Source organism: Chelonia mydas, chromosome 22 (genome assembly GCF_015237465.2).
Source record: "Chelonia mydas isolate rCheMyd1 chromosome 22, rCheMyd1.pri.v2, whole genome shotgun sequence".
Lineage (NCBI taxonomy): Eukaryota > Metazoa > Chordata > Testudines > Cheloniidae > Chelonia > Chelonia mydas.
The window spans coordinates 4,238,732-4,266,523 of NC_051262.2; the positions used below are offsets into that span (position 1 = coordinate 4,238,732).

General features: G+C 45.9%; 1 protein-coding gene across 3 annotated transcripts in view; it reads right to left on the bottom strand.

Annotated features, from left to right (window-relative positions):
* Nucleotides 1-27,792, bottom strand: part of KIRREL3 (kirre like nephrin family adhesion molecule 3) — a 727,383-nt gene that overhangs the window by 248,464 nt on the left and 451,127 nt on the right. For all 3 annotated transcript variants that reach the window (XM_037882238.2, XM_037882237.2, XM_037882239.2), the window contains exons 3-4: nt 7,767-7,916; nt 3,233-3,382 (exon numbers count right to left, since the gene is read on the bottom strand). In XM_037882238.2, coding sequence (XP_037738166.1) covers nt 3,233-3,382; nt 7,767-7,916 — 300 coding nt within the window. The remainder of the gene's footprint in view (nt 1-3,232; nt 3,383-7,766; nt 7,917-27,792) is intronic.

A 27,792-nucleotide genomic window follows, 5' to 3' on the forward strand; every position in this document is an offset into this window, starting at 1 on the left:
GAATACTGTGTGCAGATGTGGTTGCCCCATATCAAAAAAGATATATTGGAATTGGAAAAGGTTCAGAAAAAGGGAACAAAAAGATTAGAAGTATGGAACAGCTTCCACATGAGGAGAGAGGAATAAGACTGGGACTTTTCAGCTTGGAAAAGAGACGACTAAGGGGGGATATGGTAGAGGTCTATAAAATCATGACTGGTGTGGAGAAAGTGAATAAGGAAGTGTTATTTACTCCTACTCAAAACATAAGAACTAGGGGTCACCAAATGAAATTAATAGGCAGCAGGTTTAAAACAAACAAAAGGAAGCGTTTCTTCACACAACACACAGTCAACCTGTGGAACTCTTTGCCAGAGGATGTTGTGAAGGCCAAGACTATAACAGCGTTCAAAAAAGAACTAGATAATTCATGGAGCATAGGTCCATCAGTGGCTATTAGCCAATATGGGCAGGGATGGTGTCCCTAGCCTCTGTTGGCCAGAAGCTGGGAATGGACGACAGGGGATGGATCACATAATGATTACCTGTTCTGTTCATTCCCTCTGGGGCATCTGGCATTGGCCACTGTCAGAAGACAGGATACTGGGCTAGGTGGACCTTTGGTCTGACCCAGTATGGCTGTTCTTATGTAGCCTGTCACATTCCCCTCACCCAGTGCACTGTAACTGAGGGATACTGTACCCATCTCATCATGGAGATGCTTGTGGAGCTCACTTAACTCAGAAATAAAGTAGGCCAGTTGAGTCCGCATGAACAAGATTTGAATTAAACATAAATATCTGCACAGCTGGTGGCATTATACTCTGGTAACTACCTGAAATTTCTCTCCATTTTCCTGTATAAATATGCCCTTTGCTTCCCTAATGTACAGTAAATTGTACCTGTAGCTCAATGCACCAAATGTTATCAAGCGATTGTTAGGCAGCAGACCTCTCTCTCAATACACAGGGCTTCTGCTCATTACATACCCACTGAATTTCCCTACTGAGGGCCGGCCAGAGTCACTAAATGTAGTCTGTGGCTAGCTTCATCTTCATTCCTGATGACAGATAGATGGACAAGGTGTCCTAATACAAAGGTACTCAAACTTTTGCCAATGGACCGCTAATGATTCATCGGATTTACCACAGACACCTCCCTAGCCAATCTTAAATTTCCCCTGACCACCTGCATAAATACATGTAAAGTTAAGAGGAACGCATTGCCAGGAGTTTGCAAATCTCATATTCTAGTGTGCTATAACTTTAATATACTTAAAAGAAAAAAGATACTACAAATGTGAGCGGCTGAACAGCCTAGGTAAATGTGCCAATTAGCAAGTACCATGTATATTCACTTGAACATCTATCCAACACATTCCATAACCCCACAGATAATAATGATTTCCCTTTGATCCATAAAAACGTCTTACTGCTCAAATCGACATGTTGCAATAGCTCTCAGTTCTGACGTATGCTTATGCACCCTGGGACTAAATTCATTTTGGAATCTTTAGTTCTAATTAAATAACATTATTTCTTTTGTATGTCTTCTGTAACATATTATTACACAACACAAGAAGGAGACACAGATTAGGGAAGATGCGGAGAAGTAGCTAGCATGGGGTGATTTAAGTGGAGGAGGAGTATAGGGCATGAATAATAGGACTGTGTTACTTTCCTGTTCATTTCCAGATTTCTTTCATGCTTTAGAGGCTGTTTGAGTTCAAAGAATTATTCTTTGGAAATTATATCTACAAATTAGAAGTAATTTTCTCTGGTAGATATACTCCATTGATGCACAATTTAAATGTTATTAATGAAGTGGGTTTTTTTGCTCACTAATAATTAGAACTGATCAAAACATTTCCATCAAAGTGGTTTTTTTTAAAAAAAGAAATTATCTTTTTTCCACAAAAATAAAGGAAAATTTCCACAGGAATTCCATCCAAATCCCAAAAGCATTTGCATTTTGAAAACTGAAAATTTTTACCAAAAAATTTGGAATGTTTTGGTTTTTCATTGGGAAAAAAAAAATCAGAAAAATTCTGGGTTTTTTTGTGAAGCAAAACATTTCTTTTGAAATTTCAAGCAAAATACTTACATTTCCTCAGCAGCTTCACTAAGGCCTAGTCTGCACTAGAAAATTTTACTAGCAAACCTCCCCCCCCGACACATATCCACATTTAATTTTGTGTTCTTATAATAACACCCTCCACTTTTACCAGCATAGTTATTCCCCTTCCCAGAGGGACACAAGCCCCTCACCAGCACAGTATATTGGCACAGTGCCAGTAAACCAGTACAGAAAGTCCTTCCATTACAATCCCACAATGCACATTCCCTCCAGCAGTGGGCTGTGCATTAAGGAGAGAGAGAGAGATTGACCTCTTGTGAATGGCCTGAGGGTAAAGAACCTACTACTACTACTACCAGCCTTGAGAAACCTCTCTCTTGAAGTGGTAGACTCTTATGGCCCAATCCAGCCAAGCAGGTAAGCATGATGTATGTAACTTTAAGCAGGTGACTGAGCCCTGAGTCAGAGTGCTGGGAATCAGCAGCTGAGCCAGCACTCTGATCACTTAAACAGCAATTAATTCCTCTGGGAGTGGACCTAATTAGCAGATTAGAATGGGCTGCAGAGGACTAAAAAGCTAATTAGCACATTAACGCAGAGGGTAGGAGGCAGCACAGGAAGGATGTGCTGGGCAGAGAGGCAAGCTAGTGAAGCCAGAACCAAGAAGGATCTCTGGGTGGGGAGATCTCTTCCCTTTCCTCTCCTGGACAGAAGACTGAGGAGGGGCAGATGTGGTGTATGGATGAGTAATGGTGGTGGGAGGAACAATGTAAACAGACAACTGCTCTGTCTATACAGAGTATTCAGAAGATAGGATGGGACCTCGCACTGTCACAATCCCACTGAAGTCACGGACTGCTTATGTGCTTAACGTTATGTGTGTGCTTAGTGCTTTGCTGAATTGGCACCTATACTTGCAGAGCTGAAGTACCAGGGTTCTAGCTCTGTATGTGTGATTTATCCTAAGATTACTTCAGCTGTGTATGGGTCATGGGCTCCTTATACATTCCCCCTTCAGATCAATATGCTGCGCAGATAGCTCGGACCATGAGTTCCTTTCCGAACCAGCTGGTTTACCAAAGAAATACATTTTGAAAAAGCCACTCATTGCAATCCCAAGGAAGAAAACAAAATAACTCCCTCAGTGTGCCCATGCCAGTGGGGAGACAGGACTTACCAAGAACAGTCAGCCGGGCTGGTCTGGATCGGATGGCCGCCTGAATGGCCTGGCACTCGTAAATGGCATCATCTTGGAGATCTGCCCTCAGGATTTTCAGGTGATGTTCTCCCGACAAATGGTCCCCCACAACCAAATAGCGCGGATAGCCTGCAAAATACAAGTAAGGCTGTAGCCAGGCAGTAATAGCTAGATAATTAAGAGTTTGTAATGTAAATCAAGATTCCCAGACTTTCCCCAGCACAGGGCCTGTGACCAGCTATCAGGTTCTAGGCACCTTAACAGAGGTGCAGAGCCATTCTGCTGACTCATCATGGTAGCCAGACCGCGTGGGTCTCATTGTAGGAGACTGAGAATTCCTTTAAGATGAAGGAGAGCTAGATGTGGGGATAGCAGGTGCTGCAGGGGACACCCCTAGGAGTTCAGGAAGGGATTCAAGCTAAGGAATAAAAAGGAACACCCCAGAAAGGGGGTGAGCTTTAAGCAACAACTGAGCTATGTTGCTACTGTGCTGTTTACAGGGCCACACTGGCAGTTTATCAGGAGTTCAAGGGTCACACTTAATGTGTATCTGAGAAGGAAGGTCTCAGCAGAAAAGTGAAGCGAATTCGTGCTTATCAGCTCATTGAAACCTGAAAGGAAACCAAACATGGGAATGACTCAGACCTGGGGCCTGCCGCATCTGTAACAAACAGTCCTTTCCCAGGATCTCTGCCTCTTGCTGTCGTTGCCCTGATATTTGCATTGGTTAGAAATATCATGCTGCAAAAGGCTTCCAAGACGAGCAACTCCACTAATCCCACTATTCGTGGTTCTGCCACTGCCCTGCCGTGTGACCTACTTCATTAACGTCTCCAAAGCGCTCCGACTGAAGGTGCTAAAAGCAGCAAGTTTGAGGGCCCTGATCCAATACACAGGATACAGCTGTTGAACTTGAAGCAGGAGTAGTTCCATTATTTTCAATGAGCTTAAAGTGCAGCATGTGCTTAACGAGCTTCTGGAGCAAGGCCTAATGAGGAATTGAGAGTCATAACCATCACCAACTTCATTTTGCTGGTAGCCTGAACTATGTTGGAGCGAAGGATTCTATTGCCCAGGTCTTCCCTAGCTGATGATGATTAATGCACCATGTGGTGCAGGCATCTTGGCACTCTCTTGTGTTTTTGTTTTGCAAGCTCTCAAAAGCAGGATTTGCTCTCCTGAACTGTAGGAAATACAAATGATGGGTTTGTTTGCAGTTAGCTAATTAGGTGACTAGCTGAGCTGGTATCATGCAAGCTGGCAATTTCTCTTGCTGAAGCAGACCCAGATCTGCTAATTGTCCAAGTTGTTTGCACGAGCCAGGAGCTTCAGTGGAGTTGTTACCAGTTCACCATGCGGTGTCTTGTAGGGAAGGTTCAGATCTCTAATGTACATGGAAATGTACTGCATCAAGCTTTGAAATGGCTTTAAAGAAGGGATTGCACATGCAGGCAAGTCTGAGACAAGAGCAGCGGCTAAGGAAAGAAGGGAGCATGCGTTAGACCTTAGTCTAAAGTCACCGAAAATGATAATGTGGGTTCGCTTCCCACCTCTTCCACTAACTTGCGCTCTGAAATGATTGTCCACTATCAGAAGCAGCCAGTGCTTTTGTGCACTCTGGGGCCCCATTTTCACAGGTCCTGAGCACCCACAGCTTCCATGAAGCTCAATGGGAACTGTTGGTGCTCAGCCCTTCTGTAAATCAGGCCCTATGGGTTTCAGATTTGGCATGCAAAAATGGAGACACGTTGCCTTTGTTTATGGTGTTCTCTGGTGTGAAAAGTTTTCAGTATTATCACATGGGTCAGTGTTTGCAATACACACAGATGGAAAAACACAAGACATTTAAATAGGCAGCATCTGAAATTGCCATGCAGATATCATGAATGACAGCCTGTTTTGCAACATTTGCATATATATTTCCCAAACACTATGTGCCACAGGCAACACCTGGATAAACATTCATTTTTCTTCAGGAGCAGCTTGTAAAGATGCAGTGGTTTGCACCTGCACTTCAGACATTGTTTCCTTTCCATGCCCCAGCCAGATGAGTTTACTTGGAGGGCAGGAGGGATGGGGAAAAGTTGTCAGCACTATCTACTGTAGTAGATCCATAATTAACAAAGCATTTAAGCACATGCTTAACTTTAAGCTCATGCATCATTTCTATCTGTCACTGGGATTTAAGCCCATGCTTAAAGTTAAACACTTGGGCTCAGATCTTCAAAGGTACTTAGGCACCTAGGTCTTGAGTTTAGGTGCCAAAAATCTCAGTTTTGGCTCCACTGCGATCAACAAAACTTCTGCTGAACCCGGTAGGCACCTAAACACGGCGCCTGCGCTTTCAGGGTAAAAAAGTTCTCTCGGCACCTGTAGTAGGAAGAGAGCCTGAGACATAAGCCCTTGTATCAGAGGGCTGCTATGAGGCAGGACCTACTCACAGAATCTGGCAAAACCAGGGCCGATAGTGCAGAAATACACGTTCCTAAGAAGTGCGAAGTACAGAGAACTCACCCAAACACATCCCAATATCAAGGATGGTACAAAAACATTTGCCAGGGATAACAGAAACACACTGACCCCTCCTAAAAGATAAGGTCAGGATAACAGTATGTAACTTGTTTATATCAGGGTTACAAATATGTATCTCAGAAGGCGTATCTTTGGCCAATCTAGGGGACTGTGGAAAGTCCCGCCACTGACTGAGCTGCGTCCATTGTCACGGGCATAGATGTCTTAGTATCCTCATAGAGCCTTCCAGGTGCTATTACTGTGCTTCGTCGACAATAAAACTGGCTGGGTGCCTTCATACCTTAATGGAGCTTTGTGGTCATTGGACGGTTTGCTCAAGGTCTCCTGTGTCAAATGGCTGCACAGAGCTGGGACAGCACACAGGGGGAACCCACCCATGCAACCAAATATCTAACCACGTTTCTTTCTCTAGGCATGCACACTGCTGCCTCCTGCTAGGCCTCCAGACACTTATCTCCTTCCTGTGCCGCAGAGCGATTCACAAAGTGGAGGAAGGCAGGTGTTCGGCAGCCTGAATTCCATGGGGGGTCTAACCCAGTAGGTGCTCTCATAGGCTACCTACCAGACTGGGTCAGATTCAAAATCCGGAAGGGGGCGGGGGAAGAGGTCATGGGGGCCACCTTACCTTTTGCAGCACCATCTCCTTCTCTGGAGACTGTGTGTGGGACAAGGCAGGTGCTTAACTCATTCCCTCAAGAAACAGCATAAGCACCCTGACTTCAGGCATTTGTGGTCAACAAGCAGAGCTAGACACCTCCCAGCAGCTGGATTTAGGCATGGAACTCCAATGGGGGGGGCAGGGCTTAGCACACGCCTCTCTCGTCAGCATCTCCCATTGGCTAGTTTAGGTGGCTCCCTGTTGTCTTTTGTGGATCCTGGCACCTATATCTTCCCATTCATTGTACAGGGAGCCTAGGTGCCTAAGCTGGCTTTGTGGATTGCAGTGTTGTTCCTGTGCTTTTCTAGGCACCTAAAAGTTCCTCGGTGGCTCCCACCCTTGGTTCAGTGCTTTGCTCAGAGTCTCATTTACCAGGTGACAGGTGGAGTAGAACTCAGGAATAGAACTGGTGGAAAAAATTTGTCCCAAAACTACAAACGATTTTCCTCTAAAAAGTAGCATTTGCGTTGAAATTTTGGGTGGGGGTTGTTGAACTTTTTTCCCCCCCAGTTTGAGAGTGTTAGATGCAACCCCCCCAAATCCCATGAAATGGTTCACCAGAAATGAACATTGTTCATTTTCAGCAAAATTGTTCATGGGAAATAAAAGATTTCTTGACCAGCTTTATTTAGGAGTCTTGTCCATCTGCAATAACCTTTCAACTGCCATGTGCCTTGTGTATGATTAAATAATTCCAGCCTGTGGGTAACCAAGTGGCAAAGTAAAGATCTTGGGTAACATTTTCAAAGGTACCTAAGTGACTTAGGAGCCAAAGTCCAATTTTCAAAAGGGATTTAGGCACAGAGGAGCCCAAGTTCCATCGATTTTCAGTGAGGCTCAGGGTATATCTACAATGCAATTAGACACCCGCAGCTGGCCTCTGACAGACGAGAGGCTCAGGGGGCTGTTTAATTGTGGTGTAGACATTCGGGCTCAGGCTGGAGCCCAGGCTCTAGGACCCTGCAAGGTGAGAGGGTCCCAGAGCTCAGGCTGCAGCCCAAGTATCTACACCACAATTAAACATCCCCTTAGCCCAAGTCAGCTGGCATGGCCTTCTGTGGGTGTCTAATTGCAGTGCAGCCATACCTTAGGCTCTGAGGCCCAGTTCCTCAAAAGGATTCTTAAATGGGAGTTAGGTGGCTAAATACCTCTGGGCATCGGGGCTTTAATACCACTTAACAGTCTTTGAAATTTTTACCCCTTCTTTAAATAGTGCACATTTCGCCCTTGCATCAGTCTCAGTCTGTCTGCCTCGCAGACCTGCCCATTGCTGACAGCTCATCCATTGAGTGGAAGAGGACAGAGGAATCTTGCAAGGCTTACTTGAGAGATCCCGGCCTACTCCTAGGGCGAGTCCATCTTTAATCCACAGCACAATGCCATTGTACTCAGGGATTGCACACAGCAGAGTCACGGGCTGTCCGGCTATCACCACCTGATCTTGAGGCTGCTGCGTAAAGGAAGATGCTTGGCCTGGAGAAAGACAAAAAACAGCAAGAAGGTCAAATGCTGCACCCAAAAGCCTGCAAAGATGTATTGTGTTTAAAATGCAATTCAGAGGCTTGGGGTGCAAGATCATGTATCCCCTTCATTAGCAACCCAGGACTAAATTCTGTGACCCTTATTGCTGTGATTATGAACAAGCCACTTACAATCCCAGGCAGAGTTCAGCATGGATTGGCTCCTGACTGGGAGAGAAATTCATGACATGGTGTTTTCTCCTGGTCTGTTTTATTCAGTGTTTGCACACATTCTGTTCACTTTCAACAGAGCTGGCAAACCCAGCAGCAAAGAGTTCCCCAGGTAATTCCATTCACTGAACCCCGGCTATGATGCCCATTCTCCAGCCTCTTCACCAGCTGCTTCTGGCTCACCCTGTTCACTGCTTGTAGAACCTCTGACCCCTAAATCCCTAGCCCAAAGACACACTACCTCCCACACAGCCTATGCCCCACTTGAATCTCATTTTAGCTTTCCATTGAGGATTTAATGACACTGGGCACAGAGAAGAATTTCATCCAGTGCCGAAACAGTTTGGCCCATGTGGAGTGTGTCTGGATTTGGTACCCAGGAAAAAATGTTCAGACCTACTGAAGCACTCAGAGCTCCTTCTGAAAGTGCCACTGACTACCAGCTCAGGGTAGATACTCTGAAAGGCGTGTGTGTTGGGCAGGGGAGAGGGGATTGACCACAGCTCAATGCATTTAGCTCTATGTTTTAAGAAGTGCCTGTTAATTCTGAGTTTCTACCTTGAGACACCTTGGGTCTGATGTTCTGAGCTGCTGGGCACCCATGCTTCAATGGGATCTGTGACTGAGTGCTGCCCAAGGTGACTCAACTGGGCACCTGGAAAGGGAGGCACCCAAAATTAATTGGCAGTTTAAAAAAAAATCTGGGGCCCACTGCTTTTTACTGTGCTCTCCTCCCATTGATTCAGCACCTGGCATTTCATTATTCATATAATCATTTGGGGGCAGATCTCTGGCCTGCGCTATGCAGGAGATCAGACTAGATGGTCACAATGGTCCCTTCTGGCTTTGGAATCTATGAATTAGCACCGTCGCCATAACAATCCAAGGGCTTTCACAACAGCAAAAAACTGTCCTTATTTTGTTGCTACATCCATTTGAATAACCCCTCTTTCCACTTGCTTGGATCCATCGCCAAACTGCTTTCAATGGGCGTGAACAATTCATGCTCAGCCGCAGCATACAATGGAGGGTATTTTTTAATTGCCCAAAGTTGGAGGAAAATCCCTGTAGCTCTTTTTGCGTTAAAGGAGAGAAAAAAAATTGCATTGGGGGGGGATCCCAACCAGACGAACACATTTTTTTCAGCTTCAAAAATAAGTCCAACTTTATTTTTGCTCAAATGGCTGAACGAAAATAAGCCACTTGGCACTGCGCACGTCATTAGCCTTCCTAGAGGCACAACCCCATAGGTAAAGTGTGTGTGTATGTGTGGAGGGGGGGAGGCGAGGGAATGGAGAGAGACAGAGAGAATCATTACACATCCCAAAGTTAAAAGCAATTGAAATGTTTCCTCTGAACATGCTCTGTTGGGGTCTGCTAAGATTTCAGCAGCCTAATGAGGCCTCACCCCACTCTATGGCATCACCAGGGGGCAGAGAAAACAGCACACATTCTCCCTGCTCAGCCTGACAGCCACTGGGACTGCTGGGATAACATGCATGAGGGAGATTATAAGTGCCCCATTAACAACTAGACAGCATCCCTTTGTATCCAGAGATAAATGCAAAAACTGCTCAATCATCAGAGGCAGCTACCTTGATACCTAATATTAGAGGACCCTGGTCCTCTTTGCTGCGGATACTGGCTCCCACTTCTCTCTTGTTCTCTAATTCAGGACGCATAATTGAGAACCTATTATGGAATAAAGCTATCAAGAGCCCTAATTTACCACCACTGTTTAAGCAATGATCCTCTCTTTTCCACTGGCTTCGGACTGGAACCTCTCAGCATCTGCTGGAGTCTTTGCATACACCGGAAATCAGACAGAAATAATGGTCCCCATTCAACAAAGCAGTTAAGCAAGTGCTTAATTTTAAAATTTGTGAACAATCTTCTCCCTACTTAGCAGAGCACTTTAGCGCATGTGACAGCCACCGTGTTGAACGGGGCAGCTCTAGAGCGAATAGCACAAGCTGCTCTAATTTGAGTGAAGCGCTATAACTGGGGCTGTAGTGGACTCGTATCCTCTGTGGAATGGGCACAGAAGAGACAGGAACTGACACACTCACCATTGTGTCACACGTGTTTAGCTTCAGGTGCTTTGATTTCAGTGGAACGTAAGCATGTGCTAATAGCTGAGTCCACACTTAAGTGCTTTGCTGAATCAGGGCCATCAATATAACATTGAGCCCTATTAGCAAAACCCGCTTTAGTATTAGACATTTCCAGAAGATTATTATGGTAACAACGTTGCATGGCTTGGTTCTACAGATGGTCCTTTGGTGATAAACTCAGGTCCAGATTAGAACACCCATTTGGTGTTTTGGATCAGACCACGTCTCGCTTCCAGATATGAGCTAGAAAAAACATGTATTAGAAAAGTGAAAATAAAAACACGTTCTGACAAAGTAGACCTGAATAGAATCTATATTTGGGACCCCATACTGACAGGGTTTGTGGTGTGGTGGTTAGTGTGTTTATGTATCATTCTGCACTGGTGGAGGGGAAGTTTACAAAGAAAAAAGCTTTCGGCATGATTGTCAAACGTTCTGGACACTTGCATCTCCTGTTAAAGTCAGTGGGAGGTGCAAGTGCATCTCTGAAACTCAGGCCAGCAAATTCCAGTGAAATCAATGATGATCAAACAAACCACACGTGACACATGTTGGCTACTGCACTTCTGGAAGGTCTCCAGGTACTACAGTGAGGAGGACAGTATAAAAAACACAGATAAAACTCCCATCCAGGCTCTCATCTCACATCTTGATCACCGCAACATCCTGCTCTCTGGCTTTGGTAGATGCAATCTTATCCCACTCAGACTGCTGCTGCAAAGATCATTCACCTGGACTGCCACTTTGACCGCATTATCCCTCTTTGCATACCTCCACTGGCTCCCTCCTCCCTGTCACATCGAACAAACTGCTCGGCTTCACTTTCAAGGCCCTTCATGGGCAATCCCCCCAACCCATCAGCTCTCGTTCGCTTCCAAGCTATCGATGCTCACCTCCAATTGGCTCATGATGCCAGCCTTCACCACCCACGTTACATTTTCAAACAGATCCTCAGAGCTTCCTCCCATGCTACCCTTCACACCTGGGTGGAGCCCCACCACCCCCGTAAACATTTGCAAAGCTACCTCATTATCCGCTTCCAAATTCCTCCTCCCAACTCTCCTTTGCCGTGATGCCTCCAAAAATCCTGACGCCGGTTAGGCTGCTGCTTTGCCAGTCCACTGCCTATCATGGTGACCAATGTTGTCTCTTTGTTTACTTGTGTTCCTCCCTCAGTCTCTGTCCATCTCCGGTCTTCTATTTAGATTGTTAGCTCTTTGGTTTGCGCCAGTGCAAAATGTGTTCAGTGTGGGTATAAATTGCTACCAGATCAGAAAACAGCCTGTAAATGACTGTACAAGGTAGAAGACCAGGGAGAATCAGGCCCCTCTATGTAGCAGCACAATTAGGAACTATCATCTGATGGCTGGACCATACTCTTGTGAACTCTATATGCTTGAGGATCAACTTGGCCTACCATTATGCTTCCTTCTATAGTGAAGAAGGTTAGCCAGGTGCTCTACAGACATGTAAATGCAAGGTCTCTGCTCTGAGCAGTTTACAGCTCTCAGCAGGCAATAGCTTAGGGGTGATATACTGAGTCAATGTATTTTAAAATATTGGTCAGAGGTGCCAAGAGGCCAGACAGGTGCCACTTGTCATGTCAGAAATCTAAATAGATAGGAAGCAGCAGCGAGTGGTGATGTCCAGCACACAACTCCTTAGGGTCACAGTTTTAGTTTAGAGCACTTTCCCCCCTCATCTATTTGTAAATCCCAGCAGCAGACCTAGCTTTGCCACAAAACCTACACATTGCTACTAGTTGGCATTCACTGGACTAGTAACTGCCAGTTTATTCCAATGCACCTGTCTCTGCTGTTACCTTGTCCTGCCATTCCCCACTCCTCTTGGTTGTGTTTATTCACCTGGGACCTGAACCTGCATTATGGGAATCAATGGGAGATTCTGGTCTGCTTCCTCTATTGTGAAGTTTGCCTTGTGTTATTTGTACAGCAATAAGGGCCCTAGCCCCCATGTGGGGTCCTTCAGCACTACCATATTAAAAACAATCCAGAATAATAATTATACTTATATAATAATTTATAATAATGTACTTTGTCAAGTACGTAAAAGGTTGTTACAAGGAGGTAGGAGAAAAATTGTTTTTCTTAACCTCGGAGGATAGGACAAGCAGCAATGGGCTTAAATTGCAGCAAGGGAGGTTTAGGTTGGACATTAGGAAAAACTTTTTGTCAGGGTGGTTAAGCACTGGAATAAATTGCCTAGGGTGGTGGTGGAATCTCTGTCATTGGGAATTTTTAAGAGCAGGTTGGACAAACACCTGTCAGGGATGGTCTAGAGAATACTTAGTCCTGTCATGAGTGCAGGGGACTTGACTAGATGACCTCTCGAGGTCCCTTCCAGTCCTATGATTTTTTGCTAATGCTGGTGTGCAGGGTGGACTGAAGTTGCCTGGATAACCTGAAGGACGATTGATTGGAAGCAAGGGGAACCAGGTTATGGAGTGGATTGCATGTCTACTTGGAGGTTAAATGGAGCAGGACTAGAGGAAATATACAACACTACCCTCTATGGACTGGAAGCCATAGGGCAAAGCACACACAAATCCTAATTGGAGGCCTTGTGTGCACCAGGGTAACAAAAGATTTTTTTTTAAAATTGATTTAGTTAAACCAAGGTAAACCTCTTTGTGGACACTTATAAATCAGGTTTTAATTGATTTAAATCAATTTAGCTTAATTCAGTAAGGATTTAAGGTAAATCTATATAAACCAGATTTAAGTGGGATGACAGAAGGGTTTTGCAGCTAAGCTGGTCTTCAACCAGCTTTTAGGCCTTGTCTACAAGGGAAAGTTGCATCAGTTAATTAAAATCAGTTTTTAAAACAGATATAGTTAAGCCAGTGACAGCCACAGTGTGGCTGCTCATATTTCAATTTAAGAACAGCTTATTTTAATTTAACTTAAACATGTTCCCAATGGACTCAGGAAAAAATAAAAGCCACCATCACGATGAAAACCAGATCATCCACACAGGAGTTTGTACCAGTGTCACTCAATTGATTTATTTTCACACCTTAGGTTATACTGGTGCAACTTTTCCATGTAGACAAGGCTTCAGCTACACCAGTGCAACTTTGTGTGTAGACAAGATCCTGGTAACATCTTTTCCAAGGTATTTCTAGGGCATGTAGCACCGTGGTACCTGCATGCCTAATAGAGACTCCTATTCTGCTCATGCTGCAGAAGCCTGAGTTTTTAAAAGGCAAAGGTCTTGGGTTCTAACCTTGATGCTGCACTGCATGTGTTTGGGCTGCTGACCATGTGTCTGTACAGGTAGGCAGAGGCTCCTTACGGTCTCACTTTCTAATGAGGCTGCTGCAGGCCAATCAGCTGAGGTTTTTCCCTAGGAGTTCATGAGGTGGTTAGTCTCCTTTACAAGAGAAGGAGAGAGTCCCTAAGGGACAGAGAGACTTGGCTGATCTGTAGTGCTGGCAGCACGGGGACAAGGGAATTCTTTAATCCAAGCATACCTTAGAGCACAGGGATGAGATTTGGGGCCTTGGAAACAAACCTCTTTGACTACTTCTGAGCCTCCCATCATAGGAAGCGGAAGATTTGTTGCACAACAGTATCGCATTTCCCTGACCTGATGAGATTCCAGTTCAGTCTCCGAGGAGTCTCATTAACAATCAGATTGGCCTTGAATCCTGCTAGTAACACTTTTTTATTCTGATTTAAGTTTTACAAATTTGATTTCATAGGAAATTGTAATCAGCTCTGGGTTTTGTTCCCCCCCTTATTCCCAGGGTTTTTGAGTCAGAATGGAAAAAGCGCTGTTGGCGCCAAAGGAAAAAAAAGGGGGGAAGGAAGTAAACGAGGAAGCAAGAGGGAGGAGGCAAGTGATAGTTTTGCAATTTTTTCTTCTTTCCCCACTGCTAACTGCGATTTCATGGCTTGCTCCTTAATCTCAACAATTCTCCAGGCAACTCAGTTGACTGGGGATAGGCTGGAGTGTGGCAATAACCAAAAAAGATTGTTTTATCAGCAAGAATGATCAGGTTGTCAGCTGGGAGCTGCCAGAGTTGTAATGAGAAGGCAGATACACAAAGTGGTGTTCATGCCCTCTGAAAATGTCCATTAAGCAGAGACTTCATTTGGTAATTGCTATCAAAAAGGAAGCCTTTTTTCCCCTCTTTGTTTCTTGATTTGTTTCTTGATTTGTTTCAGAGGACAGCTGATGTCCATGGAAAATTAGAGAGAAAATTCAGCATATGGCTCCTGTCTTTTCCCTCCTTCTGTTTTGTTTGATGCAGATAACTGTTACGTGAAACCAATTTTCACCCAAGGTCCCATCAACACTACAAATATCACCAACTCAGGGATTCAGTTACAACATGGATGAAGGGTGGAGGATAGATGGGACTTAACTGTATCTCTCTAAGCAGGCTAAAGTGTAGGGGTCAGTCCAGGGTTATCTCGGGTTATGAGGCCAGTCCATAGAACAGCTTTTAACTATCTTGTAATAAAGTCAAGGTGACAAGTGTTCTGTAAATGAATTTCCTGATTCCGAGTCCTTCAGTGGATGGAGCCTAAGTCAAGGTTGCCTCCAGTAAAGCCACTGAACAAGTGTGCAGAGTCCTCACATGAGATGTGCTTTCCCACTTAGTGCAACTTGGGGATAAGACTGATTATTTTCATTGCTAGTGAACTCCAGAATCACACAAAGGCAGTGTGTGATGTGTGCAAGGAAGAGACGTGCTCCTACTGTTCCCAAACTCCAGGACCTCACTTTAGCAGAATGTTTCTGTTCAAGCCATCAGCAGTGGAAGAAGTTTTAACGGTGTTGCCATCTATACTGCCAACACTAGGCTCCAGAGTTATCGCCCCCGAAACAAATGGGGCAGCTCACACCTCTGGGCTGTTGCTTCAGGCTGGCTGTGTGCAGACTCACAGGCCTGGGCTACACTCTGCACCAGTGGAAGCTACAGTGTAGACAGTGTTCTGGGAGCAAAGAGAGAACAGACCGAGGCCATGGGCTTCTGAAGACAGCTAGAAAGTGGCTCATGTTTGGAAGTCCCTCTTTTTGTTAAGTCCCTCATACAACACACCCTAATCCTCTCTCAGAAATGGAGGACCAAGCACTCTATAGGCCCAGTTCAGTGCTACCCTGTACTTTGGATTTGGACCATTTACAATGGTGCAAAGTGGATATAAAATGCTGTGCCTTTGGTCCTAATGTGATGTAGGGACCTTTAGCATGCGCCAGCAGGATCTACACAGGGCAGTTAGACCACAACATGTAGACAAGCCCTAAAAACCGGACACTTTTTCCAGCCCAGTGCTATAGAGGGAGATTGTCAAAAGGCACAAAGGGCAGTTGGAAAATCAGTGGAATGTTCAACAATAGTTCAATGTAAAATTCCAATTTCAGCTTGAACTAATTCTTTCAAAACTACTTACATTGCCACAGATTCTTAAACTGACAGAGTCCCCTCTGTTTGCAGGCCAGGATCTCAACTGGTGTAAATCAGGGTAGCTCTTCTGCACTCAAGACACTTATGCCCTTTCTATATGGGATACCTCATTGAAGACAAGGGAGCTACCCTGATTTACATCTGCTGAGGATCCAGTCCCAGGTCTTTCAGGAGTGCCAATCAGTCTTGCAGACCACACTGTCACTGCTAAAGCATTCTGCTTCCTTATGCAGGGGTTCCAAGAGTGTTTCTCCGCACCTAGGGAAGCAACCACGGAAGACATACTGCATTTACCATTATAGCCTGGAAAGGCAGTTTCCTAACGTCCTAGAGTTTGTTACAAGAAAGCATTAGATCAGCTAGTTTGACCTCCTGTATATCACCGGCCATTTAAATTTCACTCAGATACCCCTACACTGAGCCCCAAGACTTTAGTTAGACTACAGTATTTCAGTCCCCAAGAGATTAAACAGTTGTGTGCCACAGGCAGAGGACAGGAGAGACTAAACCACCAAAGCCCCTGCAATGGTAGGAAACTGATAAGCAGTTCTGCTCCAGTTCCACATTCAGAAGTTTTTCCTTCACAACCCAAAAGGCTGGGAAACTTAACTAAACAAACAAAAACTTAAATTTGGTCAGCTCAGTGGGGAGTCAACCTGACCCCAGGGACAATTTGAACCACCATCCACTTCTATTCATCAAGCAGAAAAGATAGAAGTAGAAACCAATATTACGATTTTGTGCATTTATGATTTAAAATATGCAAATCAACATGCAAATGCAATGCTAACTATGCTGCTTGGCAAGTTTCCAACACGGTACCCATGTGGAATCTGCACTTAGAAGCTGCCCTTCTGATGAGTGCAGTTGTCAGGAATGGGTCGATTTGCTATTGCAGGAAGCGTTTTGATGTCAGAGTTGGAGAGGCTCTTGATGCAAGAGTTTCATCTTATTCTGTTTGTAGGCTTTGCACACTACTCAGCAGAGCTATTTATACAGCCATGTCATTCTAAAAACTGCTTCCTCTGTTGGTATTCTTCCACCTGCTTAAGGAAAGTAGTCCCCCTAAAACCAAAGTCAGCAGAAATTTCTACTACTGTTGAAATCCCAAATGCCTGTCCTACCCTAAAGCTTTTGACATCCTGACATGAAAACGGAGCCGCAGAATGGCTGGGAAGCCCCAGCTGCAGAGATCAGCAGCAGTGCTGAGAAGGATGGCCCTTCTCCCAAGCCCTGATCAAGAGATGAAAGGAAGAACTGGCCTCTCCACTCTTCCTCCAGGAGGGCGGGCAGGAAATCCCATCCCTACCTCTGCTGCCAGCTGTACCCCAGCTAGAGGATGGGGATGCCACCAGGGACTGCATGGGTTCCAGAAGGCAGCATGTGCTACTGCAGGGACACAGGCCCTGAAGAGTCTGAGCTCCAGGCTCGGGGACAGGCCTAGGGAGCCGATGGTGTGTGTGGCCCCTGTGAGACCATACAACACTTGAGGATTGGCCAGAGCCCAGAGGGAAGGAGGCATCTGATCAGAGATGGAGGGGCTGATGCTGGGGGCACGGTGTTTGCACCACAAGGGGACTGCTGCTGCCGAAGCAGATTGTGTATGATGAGAGCACCGTTGGGGTGATTTGTGGGTGAACTTCTGCCTCCCCAAAGGCTGTCATCCAAATCGAGGGGTTGGAGTTTGGAACTAGCAAGGGGGCCCCCTCCCCATGTGGGACCTCTTCTTTCTGGAGAGCAGGAAGAGTGGCATTACTGGGGACCAGTATGAGCTGCTGGCTTCTGCTGTGCGGCTCTTTACATTAGCAGTGAACTACCAACAAGGGCTATTGGCACTACAAAACCGAGGAACTAAGCTGAGCACCAACTATTGGTAACTTATCAACTCTTTTCAAAGGGTACATCTACACTGCACACTCCTTTGGGGAGCACGTACACTGCATGCCCCCCAGTACAGGGATAACTTGCAGTGTAGACCATGAGGCACTGTGATGAATAAGGACATGCCTAAACCCTGTGCCTGCTGCATGGGAGCAGAATCTGGCCCTACATGAGGGAATGAGATGGTAGAAATGCCCCAACTGAAGTAAATGGGTGGGAGCAGCCCAGTGATGCTTTGTCTGTGGGCCACTCTGGCAGGTGCAAGGATGGACTGCACTGTGTGCTCAGAGCAAACTGCATGGCAGGCAAAAGCAGGGCTGATGTCCCCGAGGCTATCTGAGTGAGTCGACTGAAAGTGGGGGGCGGGGGGGATCCTAGATGCAAGACCCAGGAGAAACACAAGTAGCTTCATGAGGCTGTGCATGCTATGCGAACTCTATCTCCTTTCTCCTCCGGCAGAGGCTAAGCACCCTTGACTCCCACTGAGTTTCAGCTGATCTACACCTCCCAGGATCAGAACCCATCAGATGGACCAGGGGAGGAAAGAGTTCACTACTGGACTCATCTCTCCTCCAGCAAAAGGACTGGGGAGAGAAGGAACTCATGGCTGGGTTTCCAGGTGAGCCTTTTTCTATGGACCCGATACATGAATGGGCTCATTCTCTAGAGACAATCAGATCAGCCCTTTTCTTAGAGCCAAGGACAATGAGCTCCCCAAATAAGGTCTGTTGCACTTTAAAAAACATATGCTTGCATCAATTTTTCAGATGGCTCAAAGACAAGCAGACAAAAATGCTACGTTATTTACGACACTCCATGGAATTGTCAGTCAGAGAAAAGTATGGTGCAACCAGGGAGAAAGCAGAGCAGAGCAGGTAATAGCTGGGTGGATGGCAATAGCACACTCCCTCTCTCATTATCCTCCTGCCTGCCTCTCTGTCTTTCAATTACCTTGCACGGTAACCAGGTACCACCAAATGCAACTTTGATTGTGCACTACATTGTAAGCTGCAGCAGCAGCCACCACTATGCCTGGTTATCTCAGATACCCAAGGCATGGTGCACCGTAGGAACAGAGGGCTGGGAGAGGTCAGTAGGCTAGGAAAACCTTCTTATAAAGCAAGGATTAACACTACAAATACCGGGAAAAAAAGGTTTCTAGCACCTTATGACAAGAGAAGCAAGAATGCTAACTTTCCAGCAAGAGCGGGCGAGACACAGGTGAGAGGGGGAGAGCTGGTAGCTGAAGAGCCAGGAGCTTGAATGGGGCTATTGAGTGGCCCAGCTGACGAAGAGGATGAACTGAGTAACACTTGAGAAGTCAAGCTGGTTGAAAAATTTTGCTTCCTTTTTGCCAAAAATTTAGAATGAAAAGATCTTGTTCACCCCCAGATCCCTTTCTGCAGTACTCCTTCCTTGGTAGTCATTTCTCATTTTGTAAGTGTGCAATTGATTGTTCCTTCCTAAGTGGAGTACTCTGCATTTGTCCTTATGGAATTTCATCCTATATTTTAGACCATTTTTCCAGTTTGTCCAGATCATTTTGAACTCTAATCCTGTCCTCCAAAGGGCTTGCAACCCCTCCCAGCTTGGTAGCATCTGCAAACTTTATGAGTAATTACCAGCAGGAGAGCGGGGGCGGGGGGAACCTTTTGTAGTGATAATCAAGGTGGGCCATTTCCAGCAGTTGACAAGAACATCTGAGGAACAGTGGGGGGGGGGGGGGGGGGGAATAAACCAGGGGAAATAGTTTTACTTTGTGTAATGACCCATTCACTCCTAGTCTTTATTCAAGCCTAAGTTAACTGTATCCAGTTTGCAAATTAATTCCAATTCAGCAGTCTCTCATTGGAGTCTGTTTTTGAAGTTTTTTTTGTTGAAGTATTGCCACTTTTAGGTCTGTAATCGCATGACCAGAGAGATCGAAGTGTTCTCCGACTGGTTTTTGAATGTTATAATTCTTGACGTCTGATTTGTGTCCATTTATTCTTGATGGTAGCTATTTGCATAACGGTGCTTACAGAAGAAACATCAGTATCCCACTGTCTGTTAAGTTGCTTCAAAGATGAGAAAGGAAAATTCTGAATAAGGTTTTAGACCTTTTAGAAATATTTTTGTCTATTAGTCACATAGGCAAGAGATCTGAACTATTGAGTCTTCCACTTGCTTTGATACCTGCATGGAATCCCAGCACTGCTTTCAAAGTCACTGTGAGTAGTTTGATCAGCCATGCAGAAAGGGCTTAAATGTCATCATCCACTCTGTTATTAGCTACCAATTGGGAAAGGTATAGGAGTACACTTACCATGGGATATTTATTGCCAGCATCTTTGCAGCACTGGCCTGGAGAATTACCTCTTGTGAAATTAAATGCCTGTTCCCCTTGTTTTCTAGCAGAGCAGATACAAGCTAATGTGCTGCACAGGAGGAGGAAAAATAAAATAGTCCCCCAAAAGCAACGTTAAAGTGACGTTGAAGTGAGCTGTAGCTCACAAAAGCTTATGCTCAGATAAATTGGTTAGTCTCTAAGGTGCCACAAGTCCTCCTTTTCTTTTTGCGAATACAGACTAACATGGCTGCTACTCTGAAAAGTGACCTTAGGGACTGGACTAATGGAAAAAACCCACTGGAAATTCATGGGGGTTGGGGGGTGAAAAACCATTGTGCCTTGCTATCTAAGCCTATACTTCTTTTATATGCATTTGGTGACAGTCTGCTCTCGGAGTCAGCACTGAGCCAGTACCCCAGCCCTACAGTTACGGCCTGCTGGTCATGGTCTTTCCATAGCTTTGCTCTCCCACAGCTATGCTGTCTGTATGATGCCCTGAATGTGCTACAGTTTTAATTGGAGGAATAGGCTGTCTGTCGTTGTGAAGTCAGGAGTAAGGCCGAAGGACAGGAAGGGTAGTTTTGTGGTGGAGTGGGACTCTGAAGAAATAGTTCATGGTTCCCTCGTGAAAGTTGCTTAACATCTGTGTGTCTCACTTTCCGATTTCTAAAATGGGGATGGGGATAATACTACTTCTTTTGCTCCATCTTGGCTATTTAGACTTCAAGCTCTTTGGGACACTATCTGTGTATGTGCAATGGGCCCTGATCTCACCTGGTGGTCCTCTAGGTGCTCCTATAATACAGATGTTGTAGAAGTGGGAGATACACAGTGAGCAGACATGGGGAGCAGGGAAGGGGCTGCATTTGCAGTGAACAGCTTTCATGGCCAGTTTCACTTTGACTCTTCCCTAAGCTAGGGATCATGGCTAATGCGGGCTTTCAAGGATGAAGCACCACCGGGAGGAGCTCACAAACTGCAGCAATCCCATCAAGGCTCCCTGGTCATTGCAGGAAGGCAGTGAGAAGATATTTTTCCAGGGAGAGACAAGCATCTCTGAGCTCTGCACGCCTAGCAGGCTATGATCCTTCTTCCAAGGTTGCCTGGAGAACATGGGTCACACCTGTTGTGCCGATAATGAAAAGCAATGGTGCTGCAGGTACCCAAGGTGACTTCAAAGGCACTATAAATCCTGTGCATCATGCTTACCTGAAAGAGGAGATGCTTCTGTCTCATTAACACAAGGGAAGAGATTTTCTCACATCGATTCAGTCAACAGCCCTATCTCCAGTTGGAAATTGACAATGACTGTAAAAAATATTTGCCATCAGCACTCATAAGGAACCTCTCCCAGACTAATACATTGCCATTTGCTATTCTGTTAAAGTGCAGCCATTCTGGCAGGATGCCACAATGCCCAGGGCTCACTTGGGAGCATAGGGTTAAAACAGATGCTGTTTCCATAATTCCAGTTCAGTTGGTCTTCTGCATTTCTGCTACAGACACTTTCCTGATCTTAAGGGTTTCTGGCTTATGGGTCAGTATCTGGAAGCTCTGGGTAAGGTCTTCTCAACTCAAGGACATTCATAGACATCTGGGAATGGAAACATCCATATACCAACCCCTATTCTCCCCCACAAGAGAATAGCCAGAGGCTTTTTTTTTAAAAAAAAAAAAGCCCTGGTGAAATGGGCATGCTCGACATTCACAAGATAAAAACAGCTGTGATGCAAGCTTCCCAGAGAACAGTCTCCTAGGACTTCCCAGCCAATATGCCTCCATCCTGACCCGGAGTGCCCACCTCTTTGGGTGACTTTTCTGAGTACCTCTTTCTTCAGACGCCATTCAATGCCTCTGTTGAGCCTGAAACAAAGGCTCAGCTAAGGGTCATGCAGATCAGTCCACTAGAAATTGGGCTGAGACCCCTTCCTAACTCATTGCACGCAGGTGTCCAACAACTGGGACTGCATTTGAAAGGATGCTCTCTGTAATTGTTAGCCCATTCCTAGTCCTTTGAGAAGCAGTGCTCATCTAAGAGACGTTAGTCCTTTAACTCTCAGAGACCTTGGCTTTAAGCTGGAAGGTTTGTCAGTAGTATAGGCTGCCCCAAATCCATCTGGCTGCTGTCATAAGAATGGCCAGACTGGGTCAGACCAAAGGTCCATCTAGCCTAGTATCCTGTCTCCCGACAGCGGCCAAAGCCAGGTTCTTCAGAGGGAATGAACAAAACAGGCAATCATTGAGTGATCCATCCCCCATCAGCCATTCCCAGCTTCTGGAATTCAGAGGCTAGGGAGACCCAGAGCATGGGGTTGTATCCCTAAACATCTTGGCTAACAGCCAGTTCTGGGGGCCTGAGCCTGGATGAGATGTGGCACTCAAACTGCTAGCAAAGGATGTGATCCCTGGGAGTCAGGCTGGCGTAGCCACTCTGGCATGGCATCATAGCTGAAGGACTCCATCTGTGGAAGAGCAGGAAGTGCTAGGAAGAAGACAAGGCTGAAGATGACAAGTTCCAGATTTGGGACATTTTTATGCCCCCATCACCACCATAGGATCTGAGCCTCCCCTGAATGTACCCTCCCGGTACTCCTGAGCGGGAGGGCAAGGCTCTTATCACCATTGTACAGGGGAGGAACTGAGGCACAGAGAGACTAAGTGGCTTGATGGAAGTCTGTGGCAGAGCTGAAAGAGAACCCAGCTCTCCTAAGACTCTTGATTCATGCTCCAGTGTCTTAACTCACTCTAAGGCCACAAGACCATGGTTGCACCAGTGCCCTCTGCAGGGTGGCATCAGAAGTTACTGAAATGTAGATCATAAGTCCTATCCTGCTAACAGCGATTCTCTCTTAGCTCAAGAGATAGGCACCTAGATGTCTGACACAGGAGGATCCAACATCTAACCTGGCTGATCTATTTACATTTTGAGAGGCCATAGTTCGCAAAAGTGTTAAGCATGTTTCTAGTGGAACCTTAAAGGGATTAGTTTTATCACAGCATAAAGGCAATGGAATTTTACCATCAGAGAAGTCATTGCAGTACGCTGCTGCTTAACCATGCTGAGGAGTAGGGTGAGATTGCTACAAGTTCTGTGTGTGTGTGACAGACAGAGACACAATTATCAGGTTTGAGGGTTAAGCGACATGAAAATCAGCAATTTATTATTTTGTTTTTTCCAAGTGGAAATGATAGTAAATAGGTGTTTTGTTTTTTTTTAAATGTAGGGCTTCATGCTTAGGCTGTTCTTTGGAATAATGCTTTTTTAACTCTAAAATTAAGTCACCAGTAGGGGTGTGCACAAGGAGGGGGGGCAAGCAGGGGTAATCAGCAGAGGATGCAGAATCCCTCCAGCCCCTGGGCCCCAGTGAGGAGTGCAGAACTCTTCCTGCCCCAGCGCTGCAGTGGGGAGAGCGGACTGCTTCAGCCCCAGAGCTGCGAGGTCCACCCTCCCCGCCACAGCCCCGGGGCTGAAGGAGCGCTCTCGCTCTCTCCACCACGGCCCCGGGGCAGGAGGAGAAGTTCTGCGCCCTCTACTGGTGCCGCCCCAAAAACGTGGTAAAATTTAAATTCCTGCGCACACCCCTTGTCTCCACAATGCATCAGGCACTTGGAAAAACAGAGATGCATAAGAGAAGTTTGAGTGAGTAGCAACCTAAGGTGAATCAACAAGAAAGCATTATCCAAAGCCCAATTAGTGGTAAAGAATGGGAATGGCCTAAAACATTAGAGTAGGACTCAGAAGATTGGAAGTCAGTTCCCACGTCTCCTGTTTCCCCATGGGGAAGTGAGTTCACCTGTTTCGTCTGTATTTAGTGATAGCAATATTTGTTTTGGCCACTTGGCATACAAGTTCTTTGGGGCAGAGACTGTCTCTTACTCACTGCGTATGCAGCACCCAGCATAATGGAGCCCTGATCTCAGTTGGGGCCTCTAGGGGCAACTGAAATACAAATAGGTAGCAGGCAAGCACAGTGCAAAGTCCATCAATGGAGTTACACAAGTGGAGAGTATGGCCCCAAATCCTTGAGAGAAGCAGCACCCCTACCCTTATATCCCAGCTTGTAAGCAAGAAAAGCTCAGCTCTGTTTCTCTTCCCCCTTCATGCTGTGGTTCCAAACCCTGTTATCAGCTCTGGGAGACAAGCCCCTGCCATGAGAAACGGACTGAGTCTGCTAGGTCTGAGCGAGATAAGTGGATTTTGCTCCCCCACCCACCCGGCCCCACACTTTATACGGTGAGTGCTTTGCAGCTCCAAATGCCCCTGGAGCCTCTCTCCAGAGGCTGAGCCATGTCTCACCTTGGTCTCACTTTCCGGCTTTCCCTCCTGAACCTTTACAAATGCACAAAACCACTGAAGCCATCCCTGTGCAGTAGATGGGATGGGGATGATGATATGATGTGCGGCTTTTCTTTGGTTGAGCAGATACTCGCATGGCACCTATACAGGGAGAGATGTGTGCGGCAGAACTGTCCCTTCTGCCTGCTGGGTCTGTACCTCCAGGACAGCTGTCTGTGCTCACTTACTGTTCAAGAAAGAGACCAACAATTTCCCTGACAAGAGTTACAGATGGCTGCACTAGAGAAAGATTGCTGAGCAGCCATGCTTAATGTACCAATCTTGGGTAATGCTAGAAGTTGCAAGGTGAGGAGGGGGGCCTGGCTCTCCTCTTTCTCTACCATACCAGTGTCACTCAAGAGTGAGCTCTCTCAAGTCAGCAGGCCTGATTCTGCCTTCACTTGCGCTTAACATCAAAGCAGGTTTTGCCTGGGGAAAAGCAGCAGGGTCTGGCTTGTCTAAGGATGCTGAAATCACAGCACATGTCAACTCCAGCTCTGAATTGCCCAGAGTGAAGTTCAGGGATCCTCTCTAAGGATCACTGAAGTTTATGGTTCAAACAGTATGTCCCTATGTTGCTCTCATCCCGCGCACACCTCTCAGTCATTAATGGGTGTTATCCTTACCTCTATATCTGAGTCCGGGTGTATCAACTCCATTTGGACCCAAAGGACAGGGCACTTTTTCTAAAAGCTCTGCTCTAGGAATTATTATGGGGCAGGTCTCTGGCCTGTGTTTTGTGGGAGGTCAGACTAGATGATCACAGTGGTCCCTTCTAACCGTGGAACCTACGACACATGAAAGGACTTGCTTAAGGCCACACCAGGAGTCTGGCCCAGGTCTCCGGAGTTCCAGTCCAGTGTGCCTCCCTCTTCTCAGAGGAGTAGAATGGGGCACTCAGCCAGTGGCCTGAATAGTAGGGAAGGGATTGCACTTCCAGGAGACAGGATCCCTTCCTGAGGCTACCTCTATACTGCAGGAACTACTGCAGCTCTGCTGCAACAGCACTGTAGTGCAGAAGTTTCTAAGAGCACATGCCGACTACTCTGTAAAAGAAAAGTCCATCCCCGATTGGGATTTAAATCTGTTCAACCGTAGAATTTTTGCTGGTTTCTTTTCAGTGGTCTGGTTCTGAGAAACCCCAACTCAGGGGGAGATTAGTGGATTCTAGCCTGCTGGGTTAAAGGGCAGGTAAAGAATGACATGTATAAATAAAACTAATTGTTACTGAACCCCTACTGGGCCTGGATACATGCCTGCACAGGGTGCCAAGCCTTCCCTCCCATGAGGAATGGGGTATTGTTGGGTAGATGGGGTCTCCCCCAGAAACCTGATGGACAGGTTTCCTCTGACTCCAGAGCTTAGGGGGGAAATTCATGAGAATTTACAGAACAGAAAATTATACAAAATAAATCTATTCATGGAAAACCATTGTAATTCATCTTTTTCCACTTGTTTCCTATTCCAATGCCCCCTGGGAATTCTCTCCTGGGCCGAGGACCCAGGGGTTCCGATCAGAGTTTGAGTTGGAGGCTAGGTCAGGACTGGGTTGCAGAAGCAAATGAATCAGATTCTTGTGAGATTTCAGTCTCAAATGGCAGAAATCCCCTAGGATCATTTCCAGCATCCTGAAACCTTTCCAAGGCCTAATGGTCTCTGACAGCTGGGAAAAAAAAATCTCCAGAAAAACACTGGGTGTTTGTGGGACATTTCAGCCATGGCTGAATCTGAATATAGGCCCCTTTTGGGACGAGAACTACTGGGAAAGTCTCAGATGTTAGCAACAAGAAGGTGGTCAGGGAAAGTGTGGGACTCTTACTGAATGGAGGAGGCAGAGTGACAGATGACGTGGAAAAAAGCTGAAGCACTCAATGTCTTTTTTGCCCTCGGTCTTCAAAGACAAGGTCACCTCCCGGACTGCTACACTGGGCATCACAGTATGGGGAGGAGGTTAGCAGCCCTCAGTGGTGAAAGAACAGGTTAATGACTATTTAGAAAAGCTGGACATGCACAAGTCCATGGATCCAGATCTAATGCATCCAAGGGTGCTGAGGGAGTTCGCTGATGTGATTGCAGAGCCATTGGCCATTATCTTTGAAAATTTGTGGCGATCCGGGGAAAAAGGCAAATATAGTGCCCATATTTTAAAAAGAGAAGAAAGAATCTGGGGAACTACAGCCTCACTTCAGTCCCCAGCAAAATCATGGAGCAGGTGCTCAAGGAATCCATTTTGAAGCACTTGGAGGAGAGGAAGGTGATCAAGAACAGTCAACATGGATTTACCAAGGGCAAGTCATGCCTGACCAACCTGATTGCCTTCTATGATGAGATAACTGGCTCTGTGGTTATGGGGAAAGTGGTGGATGTGATATATCTTGACTTTAGCAAAGCTTTTGATAAGGTCTCCCACAGTATTCTTGCCAGCAAGTTAAACAAGTGGAAGAATGGACTATAAGATGGATAGAAAGTTGCCTAGATTGTCGGGCTCAATGAGTAGTGAGCAATGGCTGGATGTCTAGTTGGCAGCCACTATCAAGCGAAGTGCCCCAGGGGTCTGTCCTGGGGCCGGTTTTGTTCGATAACTTTATTAATGATCTGGATGATGGGATGGATTGCACCCTCAGCAAGTTTGCGGATGACACTAAGCTGCCGGGAGAGGTAGATACACTGTAGGGTAGGGATAGGGTCCAGAGTGACCTATACAAATTGGAGGATTGGGCCAAAAGAAATCTGATGAGGTTCAACAAGGACAAGTGCAGAGTCCTGCACTTAGGATGAAAGAATCCCATGCACCGCTACAGGCGGGGGACCGACTGGCTAAGCAGCAGTTCTGCAGAAAAGGACCTGGGGATTACAGTGGATGAGAAGCTGGATACGAGTCAACAGTGTGCCCTTGTTGCCAAGAAGGCCAACGGCATATTGGGCTATATTAGTAGGAGCATTGCCAGCATATCGAGGGAAGTGATTATTCCCCTCTATTTGGCACTGGTGAAGCCACACCTCATAGAATATCAGGGTTGGAAGGGACCTCAGGAGGTCATCTAGTCCAACCCCCTGCTCAAAGCAGGACCAATCATAGCAGCCTTCAACTGCCTGAAGGGAGGTGTCATAAATATAAAGGGAAGGGTAAACCCCTGTAAAATCCCTCCTGGCCAGAGGAAATCTCCTCTCACCTGTAAAGGGTTAAGAAGCTAAAGGTAACCTCGCTGGCACCTGACCAAAATGACCAATGAGGAGACAAGATAATTTCAAAAGCTGGGAGGAGGGAGAGAAACAAAGGGTATGTGTGTCCGTCTATATTTTGTCTTTGCCGGGGATAGACCAGGAATGAAGCCTTAGAACTTTTAGTAAGTAATCTAGCTAGGTACGTGTTAGATTATGATTTCTTTAAATGGCTGAGAAAAGAATTGTGCTGAATAGAATAACTATTTCTGTCTGTGTATCTTTTTTGTAACTTAAGGTTTTTGCCTAGAGGGGTTCTCTATGTTTTGAATCTAATTACCCTGTAAAGTATTTACCATCCTGATTTTACAGGGGGGATTTTTTTTTTAATTTCTATTT